The following is a 27,284-nucleotide window of genomic DNA, read 5'->3' as shown; positions in this document are numbered from 1 at the left end:
AAACAAACATTTTGCAAGTGTATATGTTTTATATTGCAATTTTATTACCAAACATGACTCAGCAGACATTGTACCTTGACTTAAAGGGATAGTTCAACATTTTGGCAAATTGGCCCATTGCCATAGCAGTAGGTTTGTTACCTTTAATTGTCGGTGCAAGCTATTTTTAGAACGGTTGTAAGTTGTAAGTTGTAGTAGGACAAGTCGTGACCTGCACATTCACCACGCTATGAGATAATAAAGGAACGTTACAAGACAGAGTTGTTTTCGAGGTAAATTCATGCGCTGTGCAGGTCATAACTTGTCCACCAGAGCGTTTTGGAATTGTTGGATTGTGTATTTAATGAGTTTGAGGGAAACCAAGAAATCCCATTAGCCTCCGTAGCGTAGCTCTGAGCAGCTCACGGCTCTGCTCCGCCGTTCTAAAAATAGCTTACACCAACAATTAACAGTAACAAATACTACTGCTATGACTATAGGGATTATGGCAATGGGCCAATTTGCCAAAATGTTGAACTATCCCTTTAAACATGGAACACAATACAGGATAGACATTAAAATTAAGCGTCATATGGCTGGATTAACATCAACATACCAGTTCACAGATATGCTTCAAAGCCCTGCAGAGGATCGCCACACTTTGGAAAGTCTCTCACTCAACCTTACACACTAGTTTCTCCTACATGGAATCAAGACATTTACAACGATCGCGCTCTTCAACTCGTTAAAAGGAAACATGAGACTGTGCTGTTAAAACGTTGGTCAGCATTTCAGTGTGTTTGACTTCCCAGCACGAAGACCACATCTGAGACAAACTGTGTAAAACCATTTCAACTCCTTGCTACACCTTTCACGCGGCGTAAAAGCACATTCACTGGGTTTTCATTATAATACCATTACACAGAGACAAGCTGTGCAGTACAGCCACAGGATATAGCTAGTAATTAATAACAGCAGGTAGTAAGGCCAAGAGGAACTCCACCAAAGTGAAGTTAAAATGAAGATAATTATTCACAGACATGACGTAGCTGTCACCATCGTCACTGTAGGAAGGAACAGTGTTCACAGCTGCTCAAATGGGCTCAAATGATTGTGAAGTCTGTCTTCAAAAAGACACTAGTGCATCTCAATCATATTAATGGGGGGAAATAATACTATTAATAATATGGATAAGGCTAAGTTTTTCTTTACAGGAATTAAAGGGATAGTTCACCCAAAATTGAAATTTCACTCATTATCTCCTCACCCTCATGTCGACTAAGGGCTGGGAGAAGTTTCAGAGTCCTCCGTGGCTTCTCTGAGTTACAGGGGGTCTCGGCGTAGCAGTGCATGTCCATATAAAGCGTATGTAATGTCCGTCTTGTATTGAAGCCCCGAAATGCGAAATTGTCCCAAAAAAATTTAAATAAGTCTATATTTCAAGCTTGTTTTGTAGCGGAAGCTTCTCGAAGCTCCTCTTCCCAGTTCGGTTCATCCAAATTTGACGAACCGGGAAGAGGAGCTTACGCTACAAACAAGCTTGAAAAATATTAATATTAATAATAATAATAATAATATTATTAATAATATTTTTTTCGGGACAATTTTGCATTTCGGGGCTTCAATACAAGACGGACAGGTATTTGGATGTTTTTTGGTGTTTCTTTTTGTTACGAAGACAGTTGATATCCATTTGCAACCGTTATGGACATGCACTGCTACGCCGAGACCCCCTGTAACTCAGTGAAGCCACGGAGGACTCTGAAACTTCTCCCACTCCTTAGTCCACATGAGGGTGAGTAGATAATGAGTGAAATTTCAATTTTGGGTGAACTATCCCTTTGAGCAAAAATATGAATTTAGAGTGTCTGCAATCACAAACACATTTTCCCAGCTTCCCCTCGGGTACCATGCTCTTTATAATGTTTTGATTAAGACTCTGGATCCACTTCACATTCCCAGACATTTCCTCAAATGTCTCCAATTCGTTCACTGAATGAAAATAAAGAGGCTGGACAGTTCAGCCAGGACAAGTCTTTGGTAAAGTTCAGCCACACCCACTTCACTTCACCGGTCACTCTCCTCCTGTCCACCTGGTCCTTTATCCACAACCAGTGTGATAAAAAAAACACACTGGTACTCCACGACTCCAGGGTGACGGTGGACAGAGGGTTGGGGTTAACAGCTGCGCGGGCCTTCACCTCTACTCCCTCAGGTTCATGTCTGTGTCCTGTGATCAGAAGCCCAGGTATTCGGCCAGAAACACAGCCATGATCTTGGTCAGGTTCTCCACGGTGGGGCGGTGCATGTTCTCCTCCGTGTCGTCCAGCGTGTGCCAGAACTGCGGGAAGGGCGTGGCTATGACGTGGAGCACAGGGACACCTGCAGGGAGACAAGAGGATAGTGATGCTGGCTGACAGCAGGTGGTAAACACAGTAAATACCAATGAGCTTTTAGACTCGAGGAACATAAAAACTCTTTGTCTATTTTTGAATGAATGAATGAATTTATTTATTTCGGTATATCAAGCTTATATAACCAAAAGGGTGTAGGTTGAAGCCAAAGCTTATATAACCCTACCCCTTTTACCTTAAAAAATAAAAATAAAATAAAATAAAATAATATATATATATATATACGCATTAATACAATAGGATCAGATCACAGACATTTGAAATTAATCAGTACACTTAAATTTCTGATCACAACAAAATAAAGAATTGTACACAGCGCATAACCCAATATAGTACAAAATCATTGAACTTAATTTTCCATACTGTAACGAGAAATTATGTTGTTCTTATAAAGTTTTTTAAAGCTGACTAGAGTACAGCATAATTTAATATTTTCAGGACAATTATTCCAGATGTTAACCCCTCTAACAGAAAGACAGTGATTTTTTTACAGTAGTTCAAGTCTTTGTTTTCTCAAATAATAGTGGTCTTCTCAGGTTATAACTGGAATCCTTCATTTTAAACAGATTCTGGATATCTTGAGGAAGAAGTTTATTTTTTGCTTTGTACATGGTTTGTATTGTAATGTAATCAACTAAGTCCCTGAATTTCAAAATGTTCAGGCGACTAAATAGTGAGTTGGTTGGCTCACGGAAAGGTTTATTACTGATGATTCTTATAGCCTTTTTTTGCAATAAAAAAATAGAATTTTTTGCAATAAAAAAATAGAATTTGTATTTGTTCTGTTTCCCCAGACCTCAATGCAATATGTCATATAAGGGGCAATTAATGAATAATATAATGTGACTAGTGATTGTTGAGAGAGGAAAGCTTGGGCTTTATAAAGAATTGCAATAGATTTTGACATTTTGGATTTGACATAATTTATGTGTGATTTCCAAATCACACATACATTTTCAATTCCAAAAGTGAAGAAGTACAATAGAGGAAAACTCTGGCTCACTGTCTTCACTTACAACGTTTCGGTCTCGGAGACCCTCATCAGGTAGTACTATGGTGTGGACAGGGGGAGCATCGTAAATAGATTCAGTGGGCCAATCAGAGCACACACCAAGAACTCCGTCATGGAAACACGCAGCTAACAAATATCACAGCACGACCCTATTGGTAGGCTACATGAATAGACAATGAAATAAATAGAGTCAAGCAATGTAACTGCTAATACATGACATGTACTGTATATACACAAGTAAAATAGGCTATAAAAGCCAGAGTACAAAAATATTTTTAAGATAAGACCATGAGAAAAAAGTGAAGAAAAATAATCTTCAAAAAATAAAAAAATAAAAAAATAAATAACTCCTCTGATAATTGACAAGTTGGTTTTTGTCATTTTCTTAAGCAAATATTCTAAGATTTGGGCAGCACAGTAGTTCAGTATGTGTGCCTTGCTCGTCTCTGTTATCCCTGAGACAGACTGGCGACCTGTACAGATGTACCCAACCCTAATCCTATGTCAGCTGACTGGCTCCAGCCCCCCGTGACCCTGCAGCAGTATATACAACGGATGGATGGATGCTAAGAATTTGTGGTTCCAGCTTTTTTAACATCATGTTAAGGACGTAAACTTAATTAGGCCTCCAGATAATGGTTATTTTAAAAATTGACTAATCTGCTAACAATTTTCTCAATTTATCAATTAGACGATAAAAAATAATTTCATTTAAAAAATACCAATAAATTCCTCAGAGCCCAACAGCTCACTCTCCCTTCAGTGCCCTGTCATCCAGCGCCACAGTCTTGAACTGTATGTGAGCTGGAAAAGGGAACTGTGTAGGAACAAAATGAAGCTTCTGGTACAACTGCTATGCTTCTTTTTTTTTTTTTTAAATGTTTTGTCTTTATGTAAAGCACATTGAGCTGCCTTGGTATGAAATGCGCTATATAAATAAAGATGCCTTGCCTTGCCTTGCCCAGTGCACAAAGACGGGAAAAAGTTAAAAGAGGTCAAAACCACAGCAACACTTGGCTCAACAGAAGAACTAGAGCTTGTGGCCTCTGTTAAAAGCTGAAAAAGAGAAGCTAGTGTTGAACAGAGAAGATGAGTGGAGTGTGGAAACTGAAGAGGCTGAGCAGAGCGGCTCTCTGGACTAGCTGCAGGAGTCTGGTGGCGGACACTGCATTAGTCCAGACAGAACATGACAAATGCCTGGCCGAGCACCTGGGCTGCTCCTCCGTCCTCCTAACGCTGTGCAGGAAGAATCTGCAGGAGCATCTCACCGCACTGGTTGTAAATTATGTGGCTGTTTGGGGCCAGGTTTCCATCCAGATACACCACAAATCTTACCCAAACGTCAAAACATTCCCATCAAGTAAAACCGACTGAACTGAACTGTGCATTTCCATCCACTGACTACTGTAATGTGAGTATCATGTTAAATACAGTTCGTTTGTTGAGATAAACTGCTGGTGCCAGTAATTTTCCAGTGCGCTGAACAGACGGGGGGCACCAGTCAAACTATAGACGGTGGTAAAAAATACTCCAAACACAGTGCATGGCTCCACACATAGACGTCGTGTCCATCCAACATGTGCATGCTGGATGGAAACCCAGCTGGTGCCATCACTCACCTCTGTGAAGGAAGGGGATGTGGTCGTCCTGGACGGGTCCAAGATACACGTCCTTCCTGAAGTACGTCTGCTCTGAAGGGTGAGACGTCAACAGGCCCTGACGATGGAGCCTCTTCTCTGGGGGTGAGGGGCACACACACAGAGGGCCACATAATGATGGGCAAGATGAGCAATTCAGAAATATCTTTAAAATTTGTTTTAAAAGCATGCATCAGATTTGTTAAAATGTACATTCTGTATTTGTGATCTTTTTATGTCTTTTGAAATGACATTCATACATTCTCCAAGTGCCTCTGAAATGTCCAATGGTGTAACCACAAAAGAAAGATAAATATGAATATTTTATCCATCTACAGTGGATTTAAGTGTATTTGTAAAAAATATACTTTCTTCTGAAAACATTAAATTGAAATACAATTTTTGTTCAGTTTCTATATTTAAATTTTAATGCATTGAATTTATCCTAAAAACACTGCTTTTCTGGGAGGGAGGAGGGGAGGGTACTAGTATGGGATTATGTTATGTTTGTGTATGTATGTATGTTAACTTTTGTTTATATAACTGAAAATGCCTTAAATAAAGTTGTTTGAAAAAACCACTGCTTTTTTTCAAAATAATGTGACAAATTTTGTCAAATTTGTCAAGAATCATAGTGTTGCAGATTGTAAAAGTTAATTACATTAAAGTTAATTACATTTATTCCACATTTGAGCCCAGATCAGTTTTCCTGTATATAGTCGGATCAGATCAGACTGGCTACACCACTTGACATCGGGTTGCATCACGTCATCGACCCACTTACCTGCAGCGATCAGACGGTCGAACCAGCGCGCCGTGTTGTCAAAGTGGTTGGCTATGAGGGGGTCGGGACCGCCGAGCAGGTCCAGAAGCACAAAGAGGTCCTAGGGAGACGGCGGTCAGTTTGTTGGAAATAGTCACCGAATATTGATCCTTTTCAACATAGTATCTTATATGTTTCTGAGATGTAAATAAATTAAATTTACTACACATGACTACACAAGAGACAAAACAGTGACCAGGTGCTCGTCCATTAAACATGACTGAGCTCCGGCGGTTGAGCTTAAGTCTCTGGCTGTGTGTTTGTGCTATATTCAGCCTGATCATACATTATTCAGCCGGTGTCTGCGTCAGGGTGTGAGGAAACGCCTGTGGAGGACGTGTTTTCCTGCACCGAGCCAAAACACAGTTTCCTCACCACAGCCTGGAGCATGGTGGCGTGCGAGGGGCCCGCGGGGTGAGGCGTGTTCGCCATCCGCTCGGCCAGGTGACGAGAACCGTACAGCGAGTCGGTGGCCGTCCACTCTTCAAACGACTCCTCTCCGTCGAAAAACACCAGCTGGAGAGTCACTGGGAGTTTCTAAACAGGGGGGGAAAAAACGAGAGGATATCTCATTAAAATGCACTTTACAAAATCAGCAAACTGAGGCCGGCTCCTCTGTTGTCGCAGTGTGTATATATGTGTGTGTGTGTGTGTGTATTCCTACAGCCAGTACGTAAAGCACAGCCTCTGGAGAGACACCGCTATATACAGATGCCTGCTGCATTCAATACAGAGGCCTAGAGTCAGCGTTTTTTATTCTAGGCTGCAGCCTCAGAGGCGGAGAGACAAAATGAGGAATTAAAGCAGAAGTAAGCGATATTTTTGTGTTAATATAAGTCTTAAATAGTTATATCTTCCGACAGCAATCACTTATATAGAGTGTTTGGACCGAAACACGGGTCTCTCAGTCCCTCTGCTCTGCTCTGAGTCGAGGAGAAAACTTTTCTTGTATCCTACAATTTTTATCCAATGAGGAGAGAGAACGGCATGAAGGGCTGTGTGTGCAGCCAAGGGATGCGCATGAATGTGGCGACGTAGGGACGAGGACCAATAGATCCATGACGAGGGCGGGGGCTGCTAACTCCGTCGGCTGACAAGAAGTTATGGTGCGTTCAAGGCAACCCGTAACTCGTGTTTTTCCGACCTGTGAAGTCGTACCAGTTCGATCTGGTACGAGTTCACAGGTCGGAAGTTACGAGTGGCCGTTATAGTGACTTTCACAGGTAAAACAGGTCGGAAAAACGCCAGTTGTGGGTTGCCTGGAACGCTACAAAGTCGTAAGTTGTGACTTGAAGCTGTAACTTACGGTTTCAAAAGCCTGCCTGGAACGCAGCATTAGCGAAAACGACCGGATCGCTTACTTCTGCTTTAAGAAAAAAGGAAAAAAATATAGTCGTCTGTGTCTCAGATCTTTTACTCTTTGTCTTGTCACAGGAGAGAGGATCAAACTCAATCTGTCAGCATCTGTTTCAACTAGGTGTCAGGAAAACACAACTGAGCGCACACACACACACACCTGCTGTTTGAATGATTTAAGCTGAGCGTCCAGAGAAGTGGCGAGCTCCAGCATCATCGCGCAGGGCACCGCCGAGTCGCTGGCGCCCAGAAACACCCTCTCCGGCGCCTGCGGGTCGGGGGGCAGCAGCTTGGAGTCGTAGTGGCAGGCGAGGAGCAGCCGCCGGGGGGCAGACGGGTCCAGAGTGGCCACGACGTTGGTGAAGGCGACCGGGCCCCGAGGGGTCGCAGACCTGAAGGAGTCTCGGTCCACGGACCAGCCGGCGGACAGCGAGGACAGGGTGGAGGCGATGTGCTGAAGGAGAGGGAGCAGAGTCAGAGATTAACCCTGCTGTCGTCCTTCTGGGTCAAACTGACCTTCCTCCATCCTTCCTTCTTTCCTTCCTTTCTCTCTTCCTTCTTTCCACAATCTTTTTTCCCTTCCTTCCTTCCTTCCTTCCTTCCTTCCTTCCTTCCTTCCTTCCTTCCTTCCTTCCTTCCTTCCTTCCTTCCTTCCTTCTTCTTCCTCTTTTGATCCAATTGACCTGGTCTGTTCCCTATATACCTCCATCTTTCTTCCCTTCCCTTTTCCCTCCCTTCCTTCCTTCTTCCTTGAATGAATCTGTCCCCTCCCTCCATCTTTCTTTCCTTCTTTCCACAATCCTTTCTCCCTTCCTTCCCTTCGTCCTTACTTCTTCTTCCTCTTTTGATCCAATTGACCTGGTCTGTTCCCTATAAACCTCGATCTTTCTATCCTTCCCTTTTCCCTTCCTTCTTCTTCCTTCCTTTAACGAATCTGTTCCCTCCCTCCAACTTTCTTTACTTCCCTTTTCCCTTCCTTCTTTCCACAATCCTTTTCCCCTCCCTTCCTTCTTTCCTTCTTTCCCTTCGTCCTTACTTCTTCTTCCTCTTTTGATCCAATTGACCTGGTCTGTTCCCTATAAACCTCGATCTTTCTTTCCTTCCCTTTTCCCTTCCTTCTTCTTCTTCCTTCCTTGAACGAATCTGTTCCCTCCCTCCAACTTTCTTTACTTCCCTTTTCCCTTCCTTCTTTCCCTCCCTTCCTTCCTTCTTCCTTGAACGAATCTGTTCCCTCCCTCCATCTTTCTTTCCTTCTTTCCACAATCCTTTCTCCCTCCCTTCCTTCCTTCTTCTTCCTCCTTTGATCCAATTGACCTGGTCTGTTCCCTATATACCTCCATCTTTCTTTCCTTCCCTTTTCCCTTCCTTCTTCTTCCTTCCTTGAACGAATCTGTTCCCTCCCTCCATCTTTCTTTCCTTCCTTTTTCCTTCCTTCTTTCCACAATCCTTTTTCCCTCCCTTCCTTCCTTCTTCCTTGAACGAATCTGTTCCCTCCCTCCATCTTTCTTTCCTTCTTTCCACAATCCTTTCTCCCTCCCTTCCTTCCTTCTTCTTCCTCCTTTGATCCAATTGACCTGGTCTGTTCCCTATATACCTCCATCTTTCTTTCCTTCCCTTTTCCCTTCCTTCTTCCTTCCTTGAACGAATCTGTTCCCTCCCTCCAACTTTCTTTACTTCCCTTTTCCCTCCCTTCTTTCCACAATCCTTTTTTCCCCCCTTCCTTCCTTCTTCCTTGAACGAATCTGTTCCCTCTCTCCATCTTTCTTTCCTTCTTTCCACAATCCTTTCTCCCTCCCATCCTTCCTTCACTTCGTCCTTACTTCTTCCTTCCTTTTTGACTCAATTGACCGAACCTGTTCCCTCCCTCCTTCTATCTTTCCTTGCTTCTTTCCTCCCATCTTTCCCTTTGTCCTTCCTTTCTTCCTTGACCCAGGAGGACAACAGGAGGGTTTTAAAGATGAAGGAGGGAAAGAAGTGAGTTCATTTTGCACGGAAGAGGAGAATATGTAAATTTCACACACACACCTGCTGTACGACCAGGCTGCCTTGGGTCCCTGGGAGCCTCTCGATCAGGATCGGCCTCAGGTGAGTCTCCCACAGACGAGCGCCGTCCACCTGAGAGGCCAGACGGCGGATTTGAGCTGGAGCGCACTTACTGGGTTTATGGGATAGCTGGAGGAGAGAGGACAAGATCAGTGATGAAAAGCTGATGAGGGAGGACGAACAGACTGTGTTGATGAGGGTTTGTCCTCTTCTCAGGTCTGCATGATGCTCTGCTCCTTACACATACTACTGTATATTTAGTCGCTCTAGGCTTTCTCCCTTTTAGACTTCAGACTTTTATTGTCCCTTTAGGGAACTTCTTTTTCACATGACCATTGCATTTCACCAGACAGACAGAGCAAGCACATAAAACACACAGATTACAACATATTTATCACACTCTGGCCAGGTTATCTGGGCCTTTTGTTAAGGGTCACTATGATGGCCGGGATTAAAGCAGAAGTAAGCAATATTTTTGTGTTAATATAAGTCTTAAATAGTTATATCTTCCGACAGCAATCACTTACATAGAGTGTTTGGACCGAAACACGGGTCTGTCAGTCACTCTGCTCTGCTCTGAGCCGAGGAGAAAACTTTTCTCGTATCCTACAAGTTTTATCCAATGAGGAGAGAGAACGGCATAAAGGGCTGTGTGTGCAGCCAAGGGATGCGCATGAATGTGGTGACGCAGGGACGAGGACCAATAGATCCATGACGAGGGCGGGGGCTGCTAACTCCATCGGCTGACAAGACGTTATGGTGCGTTCAAGGCAACTCGTAACTCGTGTTTTTCCGACCTGTGAAGTCATACCAGTTTGATCTGGTACGAGTTCACGGGTTGGAAGTTACGAGTGGCCGTTATAGTGACTTTCACAGGTAAAACAGGTCAGAAAAACACGAGTGGGTTGCCTGAAACGCTACAAAGTCGTAAGTTGTGACTTGAAGCTGTAATTTACGGTTTCAAAAGCCTGCCTGGAACGCAGCATTAGCCAAAACGACCGGATCGCTTACTTCTGCTTTAAGCGGGCCCATCTGCACCTCAGTGCCCTGTATCATTGTCCTGAGGGGAGAGGGGTGAGGTAGGTGTTGAGTGGGTGTGTGATGTCTTGTTCTATTGAGATAGCAATGCATGTGATGGATCTGTTGTGTCAATCTTTTGCTCCTGTTTAAGGTATTATGGAGTTTGTGCTTAATCTCAGGTTAAAATTGATATCCTGTTTGGGGCTAAAACAATGAGTCACTTGATTGAAAGGTTCGTTGACAGAATGTATCTATTTTACTTGATGAATTGTAGTGACCATGTCTCAAGCAAAAAAAGCCAAGAATTCCTGTTTCTATTTTGTCAAACTTTAAGATCTTCAAATTATATTTTTCTTCATACTCTGTAATAAACTTGATGTATGATCTTGAAACCAATGAAACCAATAGTAGGATAGAGCACACACAGGTGCAGGACTAAAAAACAGAGTTTTTGAAATAGGGTTAAGTCTGCACCCTTTTTCAGGATCTTCCTGACATAGATCTATGTAATTGAAACATTGATACGTTGATGATCTTACAGAAAAACATGATTAATTGAGAGAATAATAACCAGATCAATCAATAATGAAAACAACGTGTGTGACTTACAGATTATAAAAGACTTTGCGATGCTGGGTTATATGAATGAAATCGGCTCAACTAAAAAGGAAGGAGGAAAAGTCCAGGGACTGATGGACAAGTGGGACATGTGACCAGTGGGAAGTGAAACACCTGGGCAGCTACAGTAACTGGAAGTTGCTGAATGAATCTGCTGTACTCTTTGATACCCTGACAGATCTAAAACTAAAACAGAGGAGTAGCCTACTAGTGACGGCTACAATGTTATTTTCATTTTCAGTACTTTGTGATTTAAAGTAGAACTTGTTAAAAGGAGATTAATTTACATGAAATGGATGAAAAAATTGTTGAAGATTATAACAAAGAAGTTACAAGTTAAAATTGAAGTGTATTCAACTACCGGTAGTATTGAAAAACTGACATCTTAGCAGGAAACAGTGACACACCACAGATCAATGTCTCCATCAGATACAGAGTCGAATGTACCAGAGATCAAATAATGTCGAGTGGTTTTTGCTGGAGGATGAAATGTGAAAATGAGATGCGGGCCTGAGATGCATGCAGAGTGTTTACTGCATCCTTCCTGGTTTTAATGCGAAAGAGAAGGAGGATGCATGATTATTTCCACACTCAGAGGCAGAAATATGGAAATACAGACACATACATAAATAAATAAATAGCTAGGCCTACAGTACATATGGCTAGAAAGCTAGATAGATACATAGTTCCCATGAGTGAGGATATCTATACTGTTGTGTAGCTATACCTGAGTGTGTCTCGTATGTGACATTTGACCAAGTGCAACCTGGAAGAGACCTGCTCAGGGTTGTGCAGCAGGTCTCTCAACTGTTTAATACATTAATTATTTTGATGCTACAAAGCGGAAGTTGTTAGATGCTGAAAAAGCATAAGAAAGAAGTCAGAACAATACAGTTTTGAATACAGACTTTTTATTTTTTATTTTTCTGACTTCTTCCATATGATTTTTCCACACACCATCTGAATCTAAAATCACTTCTTAAAATTCAGTTTATCCATTAAAAGTCTATTATTTTCTATATCTTTTATCATAAAATGCACATTTTTAAATGCTATAGTCTTCTATGTTTTAATTTGCTCATTTTATTCCTGTACCTGTTTTTCATCAATTAGGTTTAGAGAGCTTTGCTTTGTGTACATAGTTCAGCTATGTCACCACTAACACCTATGCTGTAGGTGCAAGTTTAACCAAATAACATAATTTTAACAGTGCATAAAATGTAATAATCTGGTCATACAGGAAAAATCTTCTGAGTGACTAATAAATAAAGTAATAGTAGCTATAATAAACGAAGTGAACAAACAAGTAGAGTGTTTTTCTCTGAAATGTAGAGGTAGAAAACAGAAATACTCAACTCATTTAATTAGAGCAGCCTACTTGAGTGAATGGACCCTCCACCAGTATCTGATTACTGTGTGCACTGTTACATTAAACACAGGAGGCATAAGCCAACCAACACAGCACCTTGTTTACCTCTCTCTGTCATCATTAACTCTTACTTACCCTGTCTCTGGTTATGTCCACGGCGGGCAGGCGGTTGACATGTCCGCCGGCTGTGTCGTTGGACAGGTAGACCCCCAGCACCACCGCCAGCACCAGGAACCCGAGGAGGCAGAGCAGCAGCACCCGGGCCCGGGGCATCCGAACCCGGTCGCAGCTGGGGAAGGAGCCGCTGCCGTTGCTCTGCTGCAGGGGCTTGTACCGTCGACTGGACCGGGACATGGCTGGTCTGGAGCTACAGTGTCTGTCTCTCTGTCTCTCTCTGTGTGTGTGCTGGCTGCTCAGTCCTCAGGGCGACGTGTGGAAACTGGTTTTGCGGGAGTTAAATTCACACAGGAAGTGGAGGGGACGCTCAACTAAGCAGCAGACTCGGGGGGGAAACGAGGCTGTAGTGTTTTTTTTGCAACAGTTTTGCAATAGTCCCGCTTCAACAATAACAACACACCGACCCATCCCTCGGTTGGTTTACAAAGTCCTCGTCTCTGTGAGCCTGCAGCCTGCAGCAGCCCGCCGCTCCTCCGTGCACTTTACTGCCGCTTTCATCCACTTAATGCGGGATACATGTTTATAATTCACACTAACAGAGTCTGTCTGTGGCTCCACCGGCTCCTCACCGCGCTGACTAACTCATGTTTTATCCGCTGACAGCGACTAATAATGAGACGAACCTGCACCAACAACGCGACCGTGCATCAAACTTATACAACTCTTCTGTTCTGTCACACAAATCCGAGTAAATAATGTACAATTTGTTGCCGTCACATTACGGGACCATCCCTGATCAAATGGCGTAACTTCTTCTCTGATGGTTGAAAAAACCGGCTACATGATGCAATACTGCCACATATCGCCAGGGAGTATAAACTACACTTATATATAATATTAAAAAAAATAAAAAAAATACAATGGCATGCAAAAGTTTGCGCACCCCTGGTCAAAATTTCTGTTTTAAACACGTGGAAGATGAAATGATCTCCAAAAGGCATAGAGTTAAACCATAGAGTTAAACATGAAACACTCTTTTGCAACATTTTAAGCAATGTCAGAGTGTTATTTTTGTCCCCCTACTGTTTTAGTGTGAAAAAGGGAATAAAAGCAGCACCCTGCAAAAGAACGGGAATCCCAGGAGACTTGAGCTCTCAGACAACGTTGACCAAGGTATCAGACAAGTTTGATAGTTTCCAAATCCTTATATATATCAAATATAAAATGTAGGCTACATTTGTCACCCATTATAATAAACGGAATGTATTTACTGTCTAACCTATGAAACCGCACATGATGAAAACTTGTCCAGCTGCCTTTGATTCAACCCTTCTTGAATAATAAACCACATTCATTCTAAAAAAACTTAAACTTCCCTTTCCTTTACACACCCATATGTAAACAGTCTCCTGCTGCTCCTCCTTGTGCTTCCTGGCTCTATGAATGAATGAATTATTGTTGTGATGCTTTTCCTAAGAGAACAATTGTACTACATTCCAGAAATTGGATTAAGTCCAAAAAATGTAGTTTGAAAATGGTGTCATATTGCATCAGAAAAAAACGTATTTTCATGGCAACTTGCAACATGGTGAAATTGTTACAGCTCCACCCACTGTAATATTACAGAATGATCACATTCACATCCCTGTTACCAGCCTCGTGTCTTGTTGAGACATGTCTCAAAACTGAATTTTCACACCTGTCTGGGGAGACGAGTAACGCCACAATTACTTTATATGTGTTTTTATTAATTTTCCTTCCCTTACACTTTTCCATGCACTTTCCTTTCCTTCCTAACTTACTTTATTTGTATGTTTAGAACAAAGACAGACAGCATGTGCCAGTGTCATCACATCACAGTTACTGCAACTTTAATCGGGGGATTTTGGAGATGAGTTTACTTCACTTTTTCCTGATCACATAATACCAGTCTATGCATAATACTCGACATTTCTTGCATGTGACACTGATTAAACCTGGATCTGATCTCTGTAACTTTTGCCAGAACCTCTTGATTTAGTTAAGTTAAAAAATTGTAATTGTATAACTATTATATTGCCAGCTCTATTATAGTGGCCTATAAGCTGTTTATTTGCAGGCGGTCCTGCTTGTTTCCCAGCTGGTGCATGACCCACTTCTATCTCTGTCCCGCCACATTCGAAGAACGTTCTGTTGACGCAGACGTTCTGCTCTCCTCTGATTGGTCCTCAGACATCAACGCCCCTCCCCTTCCTGCTGCTGATTGGACAACCGGCCTGTCAATCTCGACTTTCACCAGTGACGCCTTCCGTACAAATAGGACGTTAGCGGGAGTTTGTGGAGCAGTTCGCGGGTTCCTCGGTGAGGTTGGACAGACAGAGCAGAGAGAGACCACTCAGACGACCAGAGGGACACCGGGGGAAACATCGGACGTGTTGCCGAAAAAAGCTGCTGATTTCTGGGGGAGACGAGTAAACGCCACACCGCGCCAACATGCATGTGATCAAGCGAGGTGAGCCGTTTGTGCTGTTGCTATGGACCCGGGCCTCAGCTAGCTTCGATGCTAACGTACCCCTGGTAGTGGTAGTAACGTTAGTGGGGGTCTGTCTGACCCAGTGGCATGTGTTGGGCCACTTGTATCGCACTTTGGAAACTGGCAGGCGGTGCACGTCGTGTCCGCGACCCCGCGTTTAGTGACACGCGGTGACTGACATGAACTATAAAATGTAGTTTTCGTGAGTCCACCAGCTTCCGGTTTTGTGTAGAAGTTAAGTTACTGTTTTTGGACTCTGCCTGAAAGAGCCTTTCTTTGTCATAGTTGGCGCCAAAAAAGCTGAGTTGCAGGGTGGTACCTGAACGCAGCACTGGAGCCCAGCGTGGTGATGAGTGAGGAGAGGCAGAGGAGTTTATGAGGGTTGTACAGGAGGTGAATACATTATTTGTCCTGTGTGTAAAATATTTGAAAACTTTTTTTTATCATAAAACTAAACTAAAAACACACACCCCGGGATTGTAACAAGTTTGGTCAACCTAATTAATGTACCTACCTACTTTATTTAGTTAAATATGTGACGCGTGGATTACTTCCTCTATATTTTGTACAGAGAGATTGTTTCTTGATTAATCAATGTTTCATTTTGACAATAAAATGACAGGTACTTGTGAAAAATTCTCACAGACTGATGTCACAATTTCAGACCTTTTTTTGTATCATTAAAAGCTCAAAATGCCATAGAGGTTAAATTTCTTGTCACATGTGATGATGAAAGGCAACTGGTTAACTTCACAACTACAACCAGCCTCCTGTTTTAAATTAGTGCTCATCATATGCAGTAAATACTGCACAGTTGTCAGCAATTAAGGCAAAATGCCATTGTCTGAAGTCGATTACTTGCGCCTTGAACTCTTGATAATGTTCCTAATAACAGGGAAGTAGAGGTAAAATGGTAAAAAAAAAAACATTATACCGCCACTCCCTGTGATGATCATTTTAGGCTTAATGAAAAAAACCTTCACAATTCCCCAAAAGCAGAACTGATAGTAAAACCACCTGTTTTATTCATATAGGTCTAAGAAATGATAAAATAATCACATTTGCAAAAGTTATACTGTAGTCATTATTACTTAAGTTAACGGTTGCCAGTGAACTTCCTGACGATAATCGACTAATTGTTTGAAGTTAAGTGTTTATAATTGGGTGACACATTTCAAAAACAACAGGAACAAACACAGGAAAAGATGTAAACGCATCAGACTGAAATGAAAAGGAAGGAAAATATTTCACTTGCATATGACAAAAGATACAACAGTGTGTGAGCAGAGTATGTTTTATGTTTTGATATTCAAGTGTGACTTCTAAAGGAAAAGTGTCCCGGCCCTGAGGTGACTGTGATTGTCATGAATTTCAATTGTTTTTCATCTAGTTATTTCTTTCATCTAATTTTTAATTTTTTTTTGTGCCTTTGTTTTATTTTTCAGACGGACGCCAGGAGCGCGTTATGTTCGATAAGATCACCTCTCGTATCCAGAAGCTTTGCTACGGACTCAACTCTGACTTCGTGGACCCGGCCCAGATCACCATGAAGGTGATCCAGGGTCTGTACAGCGGCGTCACCACCGTGGAGCTGGACACGCTGGCGGCCGAGATCGCCGCCACCCTCACGACTAAACACCCCGACTACGCCATCCTGGCCGCGCGCATCGCCGTCTCCAACCTGCACAAGGAGACGAAGAAGGTGTTCAGCGACGTGATGGAGGACCTGTACAGCTACGTCAACCCTCTGAACAAGAAGCACTCCCCCATGATCTCCAAGGAAACGCTCGACCTCGTTCTGGCGAACAAGGACCGCCTCAACTCGGCCATCATCTTCGACAGAGACTTCTCCTACAACTTCTTCGGCTTCAAGACCCTGGAGCGGTCGTACCTGCTGAAGATCAACGGCAAAGTGGCCGAGCGTCCGCAGCACATGTTGATGCGGGTGTCCGTGGGCATCCACAAAACGGACATCGAGGCGGCCATCGAGACCTACAACCTGCTGTCGGAGAAGTGGTTCACCCACGCCTCTCCCACGCTCTTCAACGCCGGGACCAACAGGCCGCAGCTGTCGAGCTGCTTCCTGCTCGCCATGAAGGACGACAGCATCGAGGGCATCTACGACACCCTGAAGCAGTGCGCCCTCATCTCCAAGTCGGCCGGCGGCATCGGCGTGGCGGTCAGCTGCATCAGGTCGACGGGGAGCTACATCGCCGGCACGAACGGCAACTCCAACGGCCTGGTGCCCATGCTGAGGGTGTACAACAACACGGCGCGCTACGTCGACCAGGGCGGCAACAAGAGGCCCGGGGCCTTCGCCATGTACCTGGAGCCGTGGCACTTCGACGTGTTTGACTTCCTGGAGCTGAAGAAGAACACGGGGAAGGAGGAGCAGCGGGCCCGAGACCTTTTCTACGGCCTGTGGATCCCCGACTTGTTCATGAAGCGGGTGGAGAGCAACGGGGACTGGTCCCTGATGTGTCCCAGCGAGTGTCCCGGGCTGGACGAGTGCTGGGGGGACGAGTTCGAGAAGCTCTACACCAAATACGAGCAGGAGGGCCGGGTGAAGCGGGTGGTGAAGGCCCAGCAGGTGTGGTACGCCATCATCGAGTCCCAGACGGAAACCGGCACGCCGTACATGCTCTACAAAGACGCCTGCAACAGGAAGAGCAACCAGCAGAACCTGGGCACCATCAAGTGCAGCAACCTCTGCACGGAGATCGTGGAGTACACCAGCCAGGACGAGGTGGCGGTCTGCAACCTGGCCTCCATCGCCCTCAACATGTACGTCACCCCCGAGCGCACGTACGACTTCAAGAAGCTGTCGGCCGTGACCAAAGTCATCGTCAAAAACCTGAACAAGATCATAGAGATCAACTTCTACCCGGTGAAGGAAGCCGAGACGTCCAACATGCGCCACCGGCCGATAGGGATCGGCGTGCAGGGTCTGGCCGACGCCTTCATCCTGATGCGTTTCCCCTTCGAGAGCGCGGAGGCTCAGCTGCTCAACACCCAGATCTTCGAGACCATCTACTACGCCGCCCTGGAGGCCAGCTGCGAGCTGGCGGCCGAGCTCGGCCCCTACGAGACGTACCAGGGCTCTCCCGTCAGCAAGGGCGTCCTCCAGTACGACATGTGGGACAAGACGCCCACCGAGCTGTGGGACTGGAAGCTGCTGAAGGAGAAGATCGCCAAGCACGGCGTGAGGAACAGCCTGCTGCTGGCGCCGATGCCCACGGCCTCCACCGCCCAGATCCTGGGCAACAACGAGTCCATCGAGGCCTACACCAGCAACATCTACACCCGCAGGGTCCTGTCCGGGGAGTTCCAGATCGTCAACCCCCACCTGCTCAAGGACCTGACGGAGCGAGGGCTGTGGAACGAGGAGATGAAGAACCAGCTGATCGGGCACAACGGATCCATCCAGGTGACTTCATTACCTTTTTATAGACGTGTCTGTGTTTTATATAGACGTCTACTTCAGTCAGGTTCAGAGAAACTAAACTAAACACACGTTTACTCAATAAGATGAAGTAGAATAGAATAAACTTCATTGTTATTGCACATGTACAATGAGACTTTGTCTGGCAACTCTCTAGAATCTCTAAAAGCAACAAAAAACATCAATAAATAAAAACAAATAGTGAGCAGCAATGTGTGCAATGGGCTCTTTGCACAGCTCCACTACTTCCTGAACTTAATGCTGCTCCTTTGTTTCCTGTCCTACATTATTGGACAACCTGATTAATCCAGGTGTGTCTGACCATTGTGACGACTCAGACACACCTGGATTAATCAGGTTGTCCAATAATGTAAGACAGGAAACAAAGGAGGAGCATTAAGTTCAGGAAGTAGTGGAGCTGTGCAAAGAGCCCATATACACACATTATTCAAACGCGCACAATGTGGTCGTTGGGAGAAGGTGCTTCCAGTTTATCCTGGGTAACGGTGTTTTCACACTATTACCCAGGATACACTAAAATCCTAAGTGATGCTTAGGAAATGAGCATTACTTGTAGGCCTAAGGAGAAATAACGAATTGCTTCCAGTTGTTTTGTACTGGAGGAACCAGACGACTAATGATCGCTTATTATTGGTCAATCAGCCAATTGTTTTAATATTTGTCTATGAAATATTAGATGATGCTGAAAATTGCTGCATTGTGTTGAGAAGCCCAAGTATTGAGTCACTGTCTCAACCTTGAGAAAGCAGATTTATCAGGGTTGAGACAACTGAAAATAGGGATTCAGTATTGAATTGGTAGCTGCATTATTTAGTTTTAACTCTAGTGGCTGTTGTGTGTGTGTATACTTACGGATCAGATTTGTGTTTCCACAGGACATCGCTGAGATCCCAGACGACCTGAAGCAGCTGTATAAAACCGTGTGGGAAATATCCCAGAAGACCATACTGAAGATGGCCGCCGACCGCGGCGCGTTCATCGACCAGAGTCAGTCTCTGAACATCCACGTTGCCGAGCCGAACTACGGCAAACTGACCAGCATGCACTTCTTCGGCTGGAAACAAGTAAGTGCTGCTCACAGGACAAATCAGAAGAACACAGGCATGAAAATCACTCACCTTTAGCCGTTTTGAAACCATGATAGATGACCTACGTGAATCGTGCAGATCCGATGAGAAAATATTTTTAGGGGGGGGGGGGGTCAAGTGGCAAGTGATCGGGATTCGGAGGTATAGATTACGAGAGCCTTGAATTGAGAAGAGAAAAAAAAGTAGAAGGAAAAAGATGAAAACACCCACAAGCGTGAGAGCACCTGATTGGGTTGTGGTTGTGAATTGGGCGGCAGCGGTGACGCCGCTGCGTGAAGTCGCCACATTGTAATTTGAGCCGTTACAGCGCAACCTGTCCATGTGCCGGTGTTTGTGTCTGTGTCTGTGTTTGCACCAGCGCTAGAGAGAGACGGGCCGCCACAGAGTCGTTAATTAATGCAAACACTGCTGGTGGATAAGTTTGGTTTTTACCACCACTAGCGGCGCTGCACCACATTGGTCTACGTATGGGAAACAATAGGTGTGTGTTACGTTTGTGTTTCATTCTATACTGGTAACAATTTCTCCCAAAAAACTGGTCAAAATAACGAAAATAGATGCAGTGTTTTCAGACCTCACATAATGCAAAGAAAACAAGTTGATATTCATTTTTAAACAGACCACTAATGTTTTAATTTAGGAAGAGTTCAGATTAATATTCATGGAAATATCAATTTTAATCCTGCAGCAGCAGTGATTGATTATTTACTGATGCATAATAGTTCTAAGATTTTCTATAAAATAAAGTCAATAATGACATTTCTTTGTGTTCTCTTTGTATTTGGAAAAGTATAAAAAAAAACATGTTGGTACCGTGACAACACTAATAAAGTTATATAGCATAATGTGACCCTACTTTATCATACACTCATACTATCTTGTAGTTCTGCTTGAATTTCTCAGATCAGATTGATGCTTTCAAATATGAAATATTAAAATTTTTCTGCTCCCCCGGACCCCCCTAGAGGGATCGTATCCTTCTCACCTTTTTCACCCATGACCCGTTTTCATGTCTGAGAACAAACCGCAGCAGCAGCAGTGTTTTAATGTTTATCTCCTCCTCTTCCTCACCACAGGGTCTGAAGACGGGGATGTACTACCTGAGGACGAAGCCCGCCGCCAACCCCATCCAGTTCACCCTGAACAAGGAGAAGCTGAAGGAGCCGCAGCCGGCCAAGCCCGCGGAGCAGGAGGTCAAAGACAGAAACAAAGCAGCCATGGTTTGCTCTCTGGAGAACAGAGACGACTGCCTCATGTGCGGATCTTAAACGCTTCCTCCCTGCAGTAATCTCACTCTTCACCTGATAAAGCTTGAGGTCGTCATGACGCACTGGTTCTGATTTGATGGTGACTCGCCTGACGGTTACAGATGTGCTTCTTCCATTACACTTCAGACTCGAGCATCTTTCATTCGTCACTGTTGCGGGCACTGTTGTTGGGAGCTTGTTATAATGTATAGAATAAATTTTTATTAAAGCATGTTTCTGTCAACTCACAGCTGTTAATAGAAGACGCCAAGTACCTAAAACACAAAACATATTTTATAAAGTTGCTTTCTAATAGAAAATAAATCGTTTTATATGCAAGTTGTTTCTTTGTGTTTGTTTGTTTGCTGGGAAACGAGTGACACGGGGCGACGACCAGGGCCGAAGAATCATGTCATGATGAATCTGACAGATATTGTAGTGAGCTCCTGTGATTTAAATATTTGGCACATATTTACTTATTGAGCTCTACCTACAACTGAAGATCTTTACCATTAGTTGACTGAATATTTTTAGTTGTTTAATAAACTAAAGGTGTAAAATGTTTTGTCACTGTGACCTGGAACCGAAGGAGACGACAAATAAACTAACACTCGAAACACTCGGTTTGCTGTAACGTATTGGAAGAGAAGCAGCAACATCTAGCTAATGTTTGGCTTTTCTCTTTTTGGGAAAAACAGTGAAATGATTCTGAAAATGGTAATGTCTGCCAAAATATGTTTTTTCATTGCAATATACTTGGAGGTGTTGCAACAGGCTAGGCAACCAAGGCAATTGCCCTAAGGCCCCAAGCTGGAAGGGGCAGAGATGGCTGACATTGGTCCATAACGTGATGTTACCAATGGCTGTGTACAACATTGTGCACAAAAAAAAACAAAAACGGTTTTGGATAAATTAATGGTTAATATTTGAGGAGGTTTGTGTCTAGAAATGCCCCCGATACATACTCATTAAAATAGTTGCCAAGTTATGTCACGTTAGTTTTAAAATTGACTCGTAGCTCTAAATGCTGCAGATCTAAAGTCTGCAGTCTGAGGATTTGAGGTATTTAAGTGATAGCCCACACAGGCTTACAAGACACTCACGTAAATCAAGTAGGCCTATAATAATATCCAAAGACGGTCATAAAAAGAAAGTACAATTCACATTTTCCAAATGTGAATTACGGATACAAAGTTCTCCCCCACAACTGCCATGCCTTCTCCAAAAACTTACTTTAAATAAATATTTCCTCCCTAAACATCCAACATCACATAAAACATTCAGACATCCAAAACAAATCTGGATTATTTTCTTGGATTTTTTCAAATAAACAGTTCTTAAATCGTGACATAGTGGACAGTGAAACACAAAGTGATATTCATCCTCCACAACTCCTAGATCACAAAGTAACTACACACGATCGCTGTTCCTCAGGAATACCTTTATACCGACCCACCTCTGCTGCCAAAGGGTAAAGGGACAGTCCTTTCTTTAAATTAAATGAAACATGGTTCAGTGGAATATCATAGTGATTGATTGATCACTTCACATGTGGACCAACCAAAAGTACCAAACATGGGTTAGGGAAACTTGGATCTGGCTGCTCAAATGTGATGATTTGCTTTTTTTTCCCTTTTTTTTTACATTAACAGAAAAAAATCATTTTTGGGATTTGAAAATCAACAATATAAAAAGCCGTATAGAATGAAAACAGAGCAAATGTTCTGATAGTTATTTTTTTAATATATTTTTTATAAAATAATGAAAACATAATTTACACTTTTAAATGTACAAGTTATTATTACAACCCAAAGAAAACAATGATGATGAGACCTTTCTGTCTGCGTGTCATGTACCTCTGCTGCATGCAGAACGCACCCATGTACAGAGAAGAAAGACGACGGCAGAAAATAGGAAAAACAAAGGAATCATACAAATCAATTTTGTACAGGGATCAGAAATAAAACAGCATACACAAATAAAAACACAGTACCCTCTCATCTTCACTATTGTCCGCAACAGTGGCCAATGTTAAAAAATAAATTATCAAAATATTTAACATCTAAAAACAAACCTAGTTATACATTATTACCATTAACCTTAAGAATGAATTATTGATTTGTTCAACAGGGATCCTTGTGTATGCTATAAATAGCTTAAAATTATACATAACATGGACAAAATTCATATATAGATATATATATATATAAAAGAAACTTTGCCCCTTTAACATAAGCAAACTAAAGATTAAGACTTGCAGATCCAAAAAATAAAAAAATAAAAATCACAGCTACACATCCCAAGCTGCATGAGTTAAGGATTTCCTAGTGGAGGAATAACAGGAGTGTGTCACTTCCAGCCTTATAAATGTCCAAACTTGAAAGCATGATAAACATGGGAGCTTTTTTTTGTGAAGAGTACCTGAACCCCATTTAAAGCCCGACTCTGATCATAGCAGATTAGGAAGAGTTGTGTTTCTGAACCCATGAAACAAAAAAAGGTCCAAAGAGGTTTAGGTACAAACGTTACTGGTATCAAAGTCACTGGGATGTCAACAGCCCCGACTTGAAGCTGTAAAAGTGTTGGCAGAGGAACAAGGAGGGGGTGAAGTGACACTAGTCTACTTGCCAACAATGAGTACCCGGAAATGTTGAGTACCCCAAAGTTTTATGTTAGAAATATATAGTATGGGTCCCCAGTATTCAGAAACTGCCGGATGCTAATTTATATATATTGGGCAATTAGCACAATTGACATAATTAGCATAAATTAGCATAATTGCCTATATGGGCAATATTTCAACAAAATTGACTTGGCTGATCTGGGCAATATTGGAGTGGTTTTAGGGGTTATTGATGATGCTGAATCCATTTCTGACATTTTCAAAATTCAAAATGGCTGTCTAAACCGGAAGTGATCAGATTGAAATCCATCAAAATCGGCCCACTGGCGGTTAAAATCTGGTCACTTCCGGTTTAGACAGCCATTTTGAATTTTGAAAATGTCAGAAATGGATTCAGCATCATCATAACCCCAAAAACCACTCCAATATTGCCCAGATCAGCCAAGTCAGTTTTGTTGAAATATTGCCCATATAGGCAAAATATGCTAATTGATGCTAATTACGTCAATTGTGCTAATTGCCCAATATATATAAGTTAGCATCCGGCAGTTTCTGAATACTGGGGACCCATACTATATATTTCTAACATAAAAACTTTGGGGTATTCAACATTTCCGGGTTCACAGTGGGGCCCTATGGGCTGGCAAGTAGACTACACAAGTAAACGCAGTGCTTTGTTTTGTTTTGTTTTAAATGGACTGAAGAGACGTGGCAGTTTTCTGTCCTGCTCAGAGTCAACACCTGTTCCCTGTTGTGTCAGTGAAGGGAAAGTATTTTGGAGAGTAGCTGTGGGCGATATGGACAAAAACCCTTCATCAAGACATCTGCGATTTTAAACTTTATGGAAAATCAATTGAGAAACGGTTTTCTATTGCTTCGCCCGATCATCTCAAACACCCAGAAATATTAAAGGGACGACCACGATGCTCTAACGTGACTGATTTCAGAGGAGTTTTAACTTGTCATATCGCCCACCTCTGTTTGATGGTGCAGTGTGATTTATTAACAGCATCTTGAGAAACCTGAGCGAGTTGGAACAATTTCAAAAAGAGAGGAACAGATCCAGGAAACCTCCTGTTTTGTGAGCGAGGAGGAGTGGCTGTTCAACAGGGCAGAGCACGAGATGAAGAAGTTTAGAACGAGTTCATCAGCCAGCAATCGATCGATCGAGAGAATCACATTAGCAAACAGGAAGATTAAGATTCATCCTCTGCAGGGATGATTTGTCCATTCAGTACCAGCATCCAAAAAAGCCACAGACACACACACACACACACTTCTGTATGAAAAATAGATATAGTAGACAATATCATTAAGCAAGCTAGCAGTATAAATAGTGTCTTTTGTGTTCATTTGGGTTAGTCACAGAACACGGGGACAGATCCTCTCACACACACACACACAGTCTGGTTCTGATATGAAGGAGCTTCAGTGTTGTCCAGTGAGTTTCATGTACAGTAAAATGTTTTCTACGAGCACACGTTACTGCCGACATATAGCTTCATTTAGTTTAGTACACAGAGGAGACGCAGTTATAGAAGAAGTAGGAGTCGGACATATTGGGAAATAAACTGAGAGTCACACGAGAAGACCGGCACCACTGTTGGTTACTGTGCTTTTTTTTTTTTTAAGGCTTTATCCACACAATGTGTTCAATTCAACTGACATTTTCATTTAAATCTGAGCACACAGATGTGATCCACATGATTTTTGGATTTAGTGTGATTTACGCTTTTCAAAGACAATATTATCTCCAACGTCCTTAAACCTGCTTCGAAATCATCGCTACAGCTTCAGAACTGATAATCTTCTTGTTTTTGAGTTTTCTATAATTAAAAAACTTGAAACTGATATTTTATCTCATATCATGAGATGGATGAAACTACTCCCTTTCCAAAAAGAAAAATTAAATGGGGGAAAAAAGAGAAAGTTTTGCAGTGGTCATCTCCAGTCACAGACTTTGGTCTCATACTGGGACCAGTTGCCTGGCAACCAGAAAAAAATTACTGCTACTGGCCGAAAAAAAACAAAAGACGAGAAATCAAATGGCAAACTGCTGTTCATACAAGTTGCTTTCTGTACAAATTACACATTAGATGTTAAATACTGACCTTCAAATGTGTTGCTAGGCAGATTATAATATACAGGGTTGCTGTTTCCAGCTGTGAACAGGTATCGGTCTTTTCATCCAACACTCATTTAGTTTTTTTTCCCCCAAAATGTCCAACTAGCGTTTTAAATAATACAAAAAACAATATATTTAAAAGTTCCGTACTGTGATAACAACTCGAGGCTAAAATAATTATCCAGTACTGAGATGTGAGATGATGCGGCACTACGGAGACAGTGAGGGTTCGGTTGAAAACAATGCACGACATAGTAGAGACATGATACTGGTATCACTGAGTGTCTGACATCGACCGTCCCCACTCAGCGCGCTGATGGCTTGTTTCACGTCTACGGGTCACGGTTCATCCATGTAAACGGAGGAAGGAAAACATGACGTGGCCCACAAAGTTTCGTATTACAGTAAACTAATTTGTTCATCACTCAGTTTGACCACACACACTCACACACTCACACACACACACACACAGGGTAATAAAACACATCTAACCTTAAGCACAAACACCGTTGTGCAGTAATGCTTCAGAGTATTGGCTGTACCATCAGTTACACACACACATACCTCTTTAGTACAACTGTTATGCAATATCAGTACAATATAGATAATATTGATACATGAGAATTGTACCACACAGGCATCTTTCTACAGTACCACGTCTGTAGAGCTTCCATTACTCCTAGTGCATTCTGGGAGATGCAGTCTGTAATGAGTCTATGAGTTTTTTTTTTTTCATTTTATTTGGCTGATTCGCTGCAGGAACAGTATTAGGCCTCTCCAGGTGATGTAGTGTTCTCAAAAACAGTCAGGTTTCTCCTTCTCCTCGTCGCTCCTCCGGCATAGTAGCATTAAGTATTTATACGTATAAGACTTTTTGACTTCAGTTTATAAAAATAAACAGGCTCAGAGAATAGAGAGGGGGGGCGTGGCTCTGCTCCGTCTGTGCACAGGCTCGCTGAGGCTTTCGGGAGTGTCGCATCTAAAAATCGTCTTTTTCTTATCCTCTGGTTTAAGGCAGTCCAGTGGAGGCTGAAGGATCGACCTCAGAGTCGCTCACACTCGCCCTCCCTCTCAGCCTGAATCTCACACTCTTCTCCTTCCTCTTCTTCCTCCTCTGCAGCTGTTGATCACTCCCTGTTCGAGTCAGTTTCGTGCGTTAAGGAGTGACCCTCGTGGTCGCCTCCCGGCTTGTTGATGTTGGTGAAAAACACGCTGAACTTGCGCAGCTGCTCGCTGGCCGTCTGACTCTCCACCTGCAGGCGCTGGTTGTTCTCCCTCAGGTTGGCCATCTCCGCCAGCAGAACGACTTTGTCCTTCTTCTCCTGATGGCAGACGGGAAAGAGTGAGGAGAAATGTTCAGTTCAGTGTGAGAGGAGGACGACTGAAACTTTAATTCATCACACAAACTTTAAATGTCGTTGTACTAAGTTCTGTACAATGACAACAAAGCTATTCTGAATTCTGAACAGGATTTTTCTGTTATAAAGAAAGAGCTTCACATTCAGAGAGAAAGTTTTGTTTGCCCTCCTGTCTTTCAGTAGTTATGCTAAGCCAAGTTCTGTTTGACCCCTGATATTAAACACACAATTTGTAGTTGTACACATAGGTTTGGGCAAATTACATATTTTGTTAAAGGGACAACGAGGAGTTTTGGAAATGCGAAGTGTTTTCACACTACATTTATGAGCCTCCGCGCACCGTGAAATTCTTTGACCGGCGCAAGACAGACTCATGTTTTCATTCATCAAGAATTAAAGTCAGAGGTTCGAAGACGATCGGATACCGTCGTAGTTCCGACCATAAACTGCGATTCTGCGGCGTTATTCTCATAACTCGCC

General features: G+C 42.9%; 3 protein-coding genes and 1 long non-coding RNA gene across 6 annotated transcripts in view; 1 reads left to right on the top strand and 3 right to left on the bottom strand.

The window, feature by feature from the left end:
* Window positions 1-26: 26 nt before the first annotated feature.
* LOC146976547 (uncharacterized) lies at window positions 27-1,183 on the bottom strand. Its single transcript, XR_015037383.1, has 2 exons — window positions 531-1,183; window positions 27-79 (listed from the first exon to the last, which is right to left on the bottom strand). It is a non-coding gene; the product is annotated as an uncharacterized LOC146976547 (long non-coding RNA).
* A 643-nt stretch (window positions 1,184-1,826) lies between these two features.
* Window positions 1,827-12,663, bottom strand: qpctla (glutaminyl-peptide cyclotransferase-like a). The gene is made up of 7 exons (XM_085796418.1): window positions 12,407-12,663; window positions 9,247-9,393; window positions 7,382-7,675; window positions 6,241-6,402; window positions 5,827-5,926; window positions 5,025-5,141; window positions 1,827-2,361 (listed from the first exon to the last, which is right to left on the bottom strand). The coding sequence occupies exons 1-7, from the start codon at window positions 12,623-12,625 to the stop codon at window positions 2,216-2,218; spliced, it is 1,185 nt and encodes a 394-aa protein (XP_085652544.1). The 5' UTR covers window positions 12,626-12,663; the 3' UTR covers window positions 1,827-2,215.
* A 1,427-nt stretch (window positions 12,664-14,090) lies between these two features.
* Window positions 14,091-21,037, top strand: LOC146976545 (ribonucleoside-diphosphate reductase large subunit). Its single transcript, XM_085796417.1, has 5 exons — window positions 14,091-14,103; window positions 14,840-14,879; window positions 16,346-18,327; window positions 19,239-19,427; window positions 20,528-21,037. The coding sequence occupies exons 2-5, from the start codon at window positions 14,861-14,863 to the stop codon at window positions 20,717-20,719; spliced, it is 2,382 nt and encodes a 793-aa protein (XP_085652543.1). The 5' UTR covers window positions 14,091-14,103; window positions 14,840-14,860; the 3' UTR covers window positions 20,720-21,037.
* Window positions 21,038-25,939: 4,902 nt separating this feature from the next.
* sipa1l3 (signal-induced proliferation-associated 1 like 3) overlaps window positions 25,940-27,284 on the bottom strand; it is an 83,403-nt gene continuing 82,058 nt past the window's right edge. For 2 of the 3 annotated variants that reach the window (XM_085796414.1, XM_085796415.1), the window contains exon 24: window positions 26,134-26,768. In XM_085796414.1, the coding sequence (XP_085652540.1) occupies window positions 26,574-26,768 (195 nt within the window). In that variant the 3' untranslated portion in view covers window positions 26,134-26,573. Of the gene's footprint in view, window positions 26,769-27,284 lie in introns of all 3 variants that reach the window. The other variant, XM_085796416.1, reaches the window with a different exon arrangement.

This window comes from Trachurus japonicus, chromosome 13 (genome assembly GCF_045865225.1).
Source record: "Trachurus japonicus isolate A0001 chromosome 13, Traja_1.0".
Taxonomy (NCBI): Eukaryota; Metazoa; Chordata; class Actinopteri; order Carangiformes; family Carangidae; genus Trachurus; species Trachurus japonicus.
Note: the sequence above shows the minus strand (reverse complement) of the source record. Positions and strands in the feature narration are given on the sequence as shown.

Excerpts from the sequence above, each read along its gene's own strand:
- qpctla (XM_085796418.1), bottom strand. The coding sequence starts at position 12,625 with ATGTCCCGGTCCAGTCGACGGTACAAGCCCCTGCAGCAGAGCAACGGC. Across the intron at positions 9,394-12,406 it reads TGGACATAACCAGAGACAGG|CTATCCCATAAACCCAGTAA; the intron begins GTAAGTAAGAGT and ends TCTCTCCTCCAG. Across the intron at positions 6,403-7,381 it reads TTAAATCATTCAAACAGCAG|AAACTCCCAGTGACTCTCCA; the intron begins GTGTGTGTGTGT and ends CCCCCTGTTTAG.
- LOC146976545 (XM_085796417.1), top strand. Across the intron at positions 18,328-19,238 it reads GGCACAACGGATCCATCCAG|GACATCGCTGAGATCCCAGA; the intron begins GTGACTTCATTA and ends GTGTTTCCACAG. Across the intron at positions 19,428-20,527 it reads ACTTCTTCGGCTGGAAACAA|GGTCTGAAGACGGGGATGTA; the intron begins GTAAGTGCTGCT and ends TCCTCACCACAG.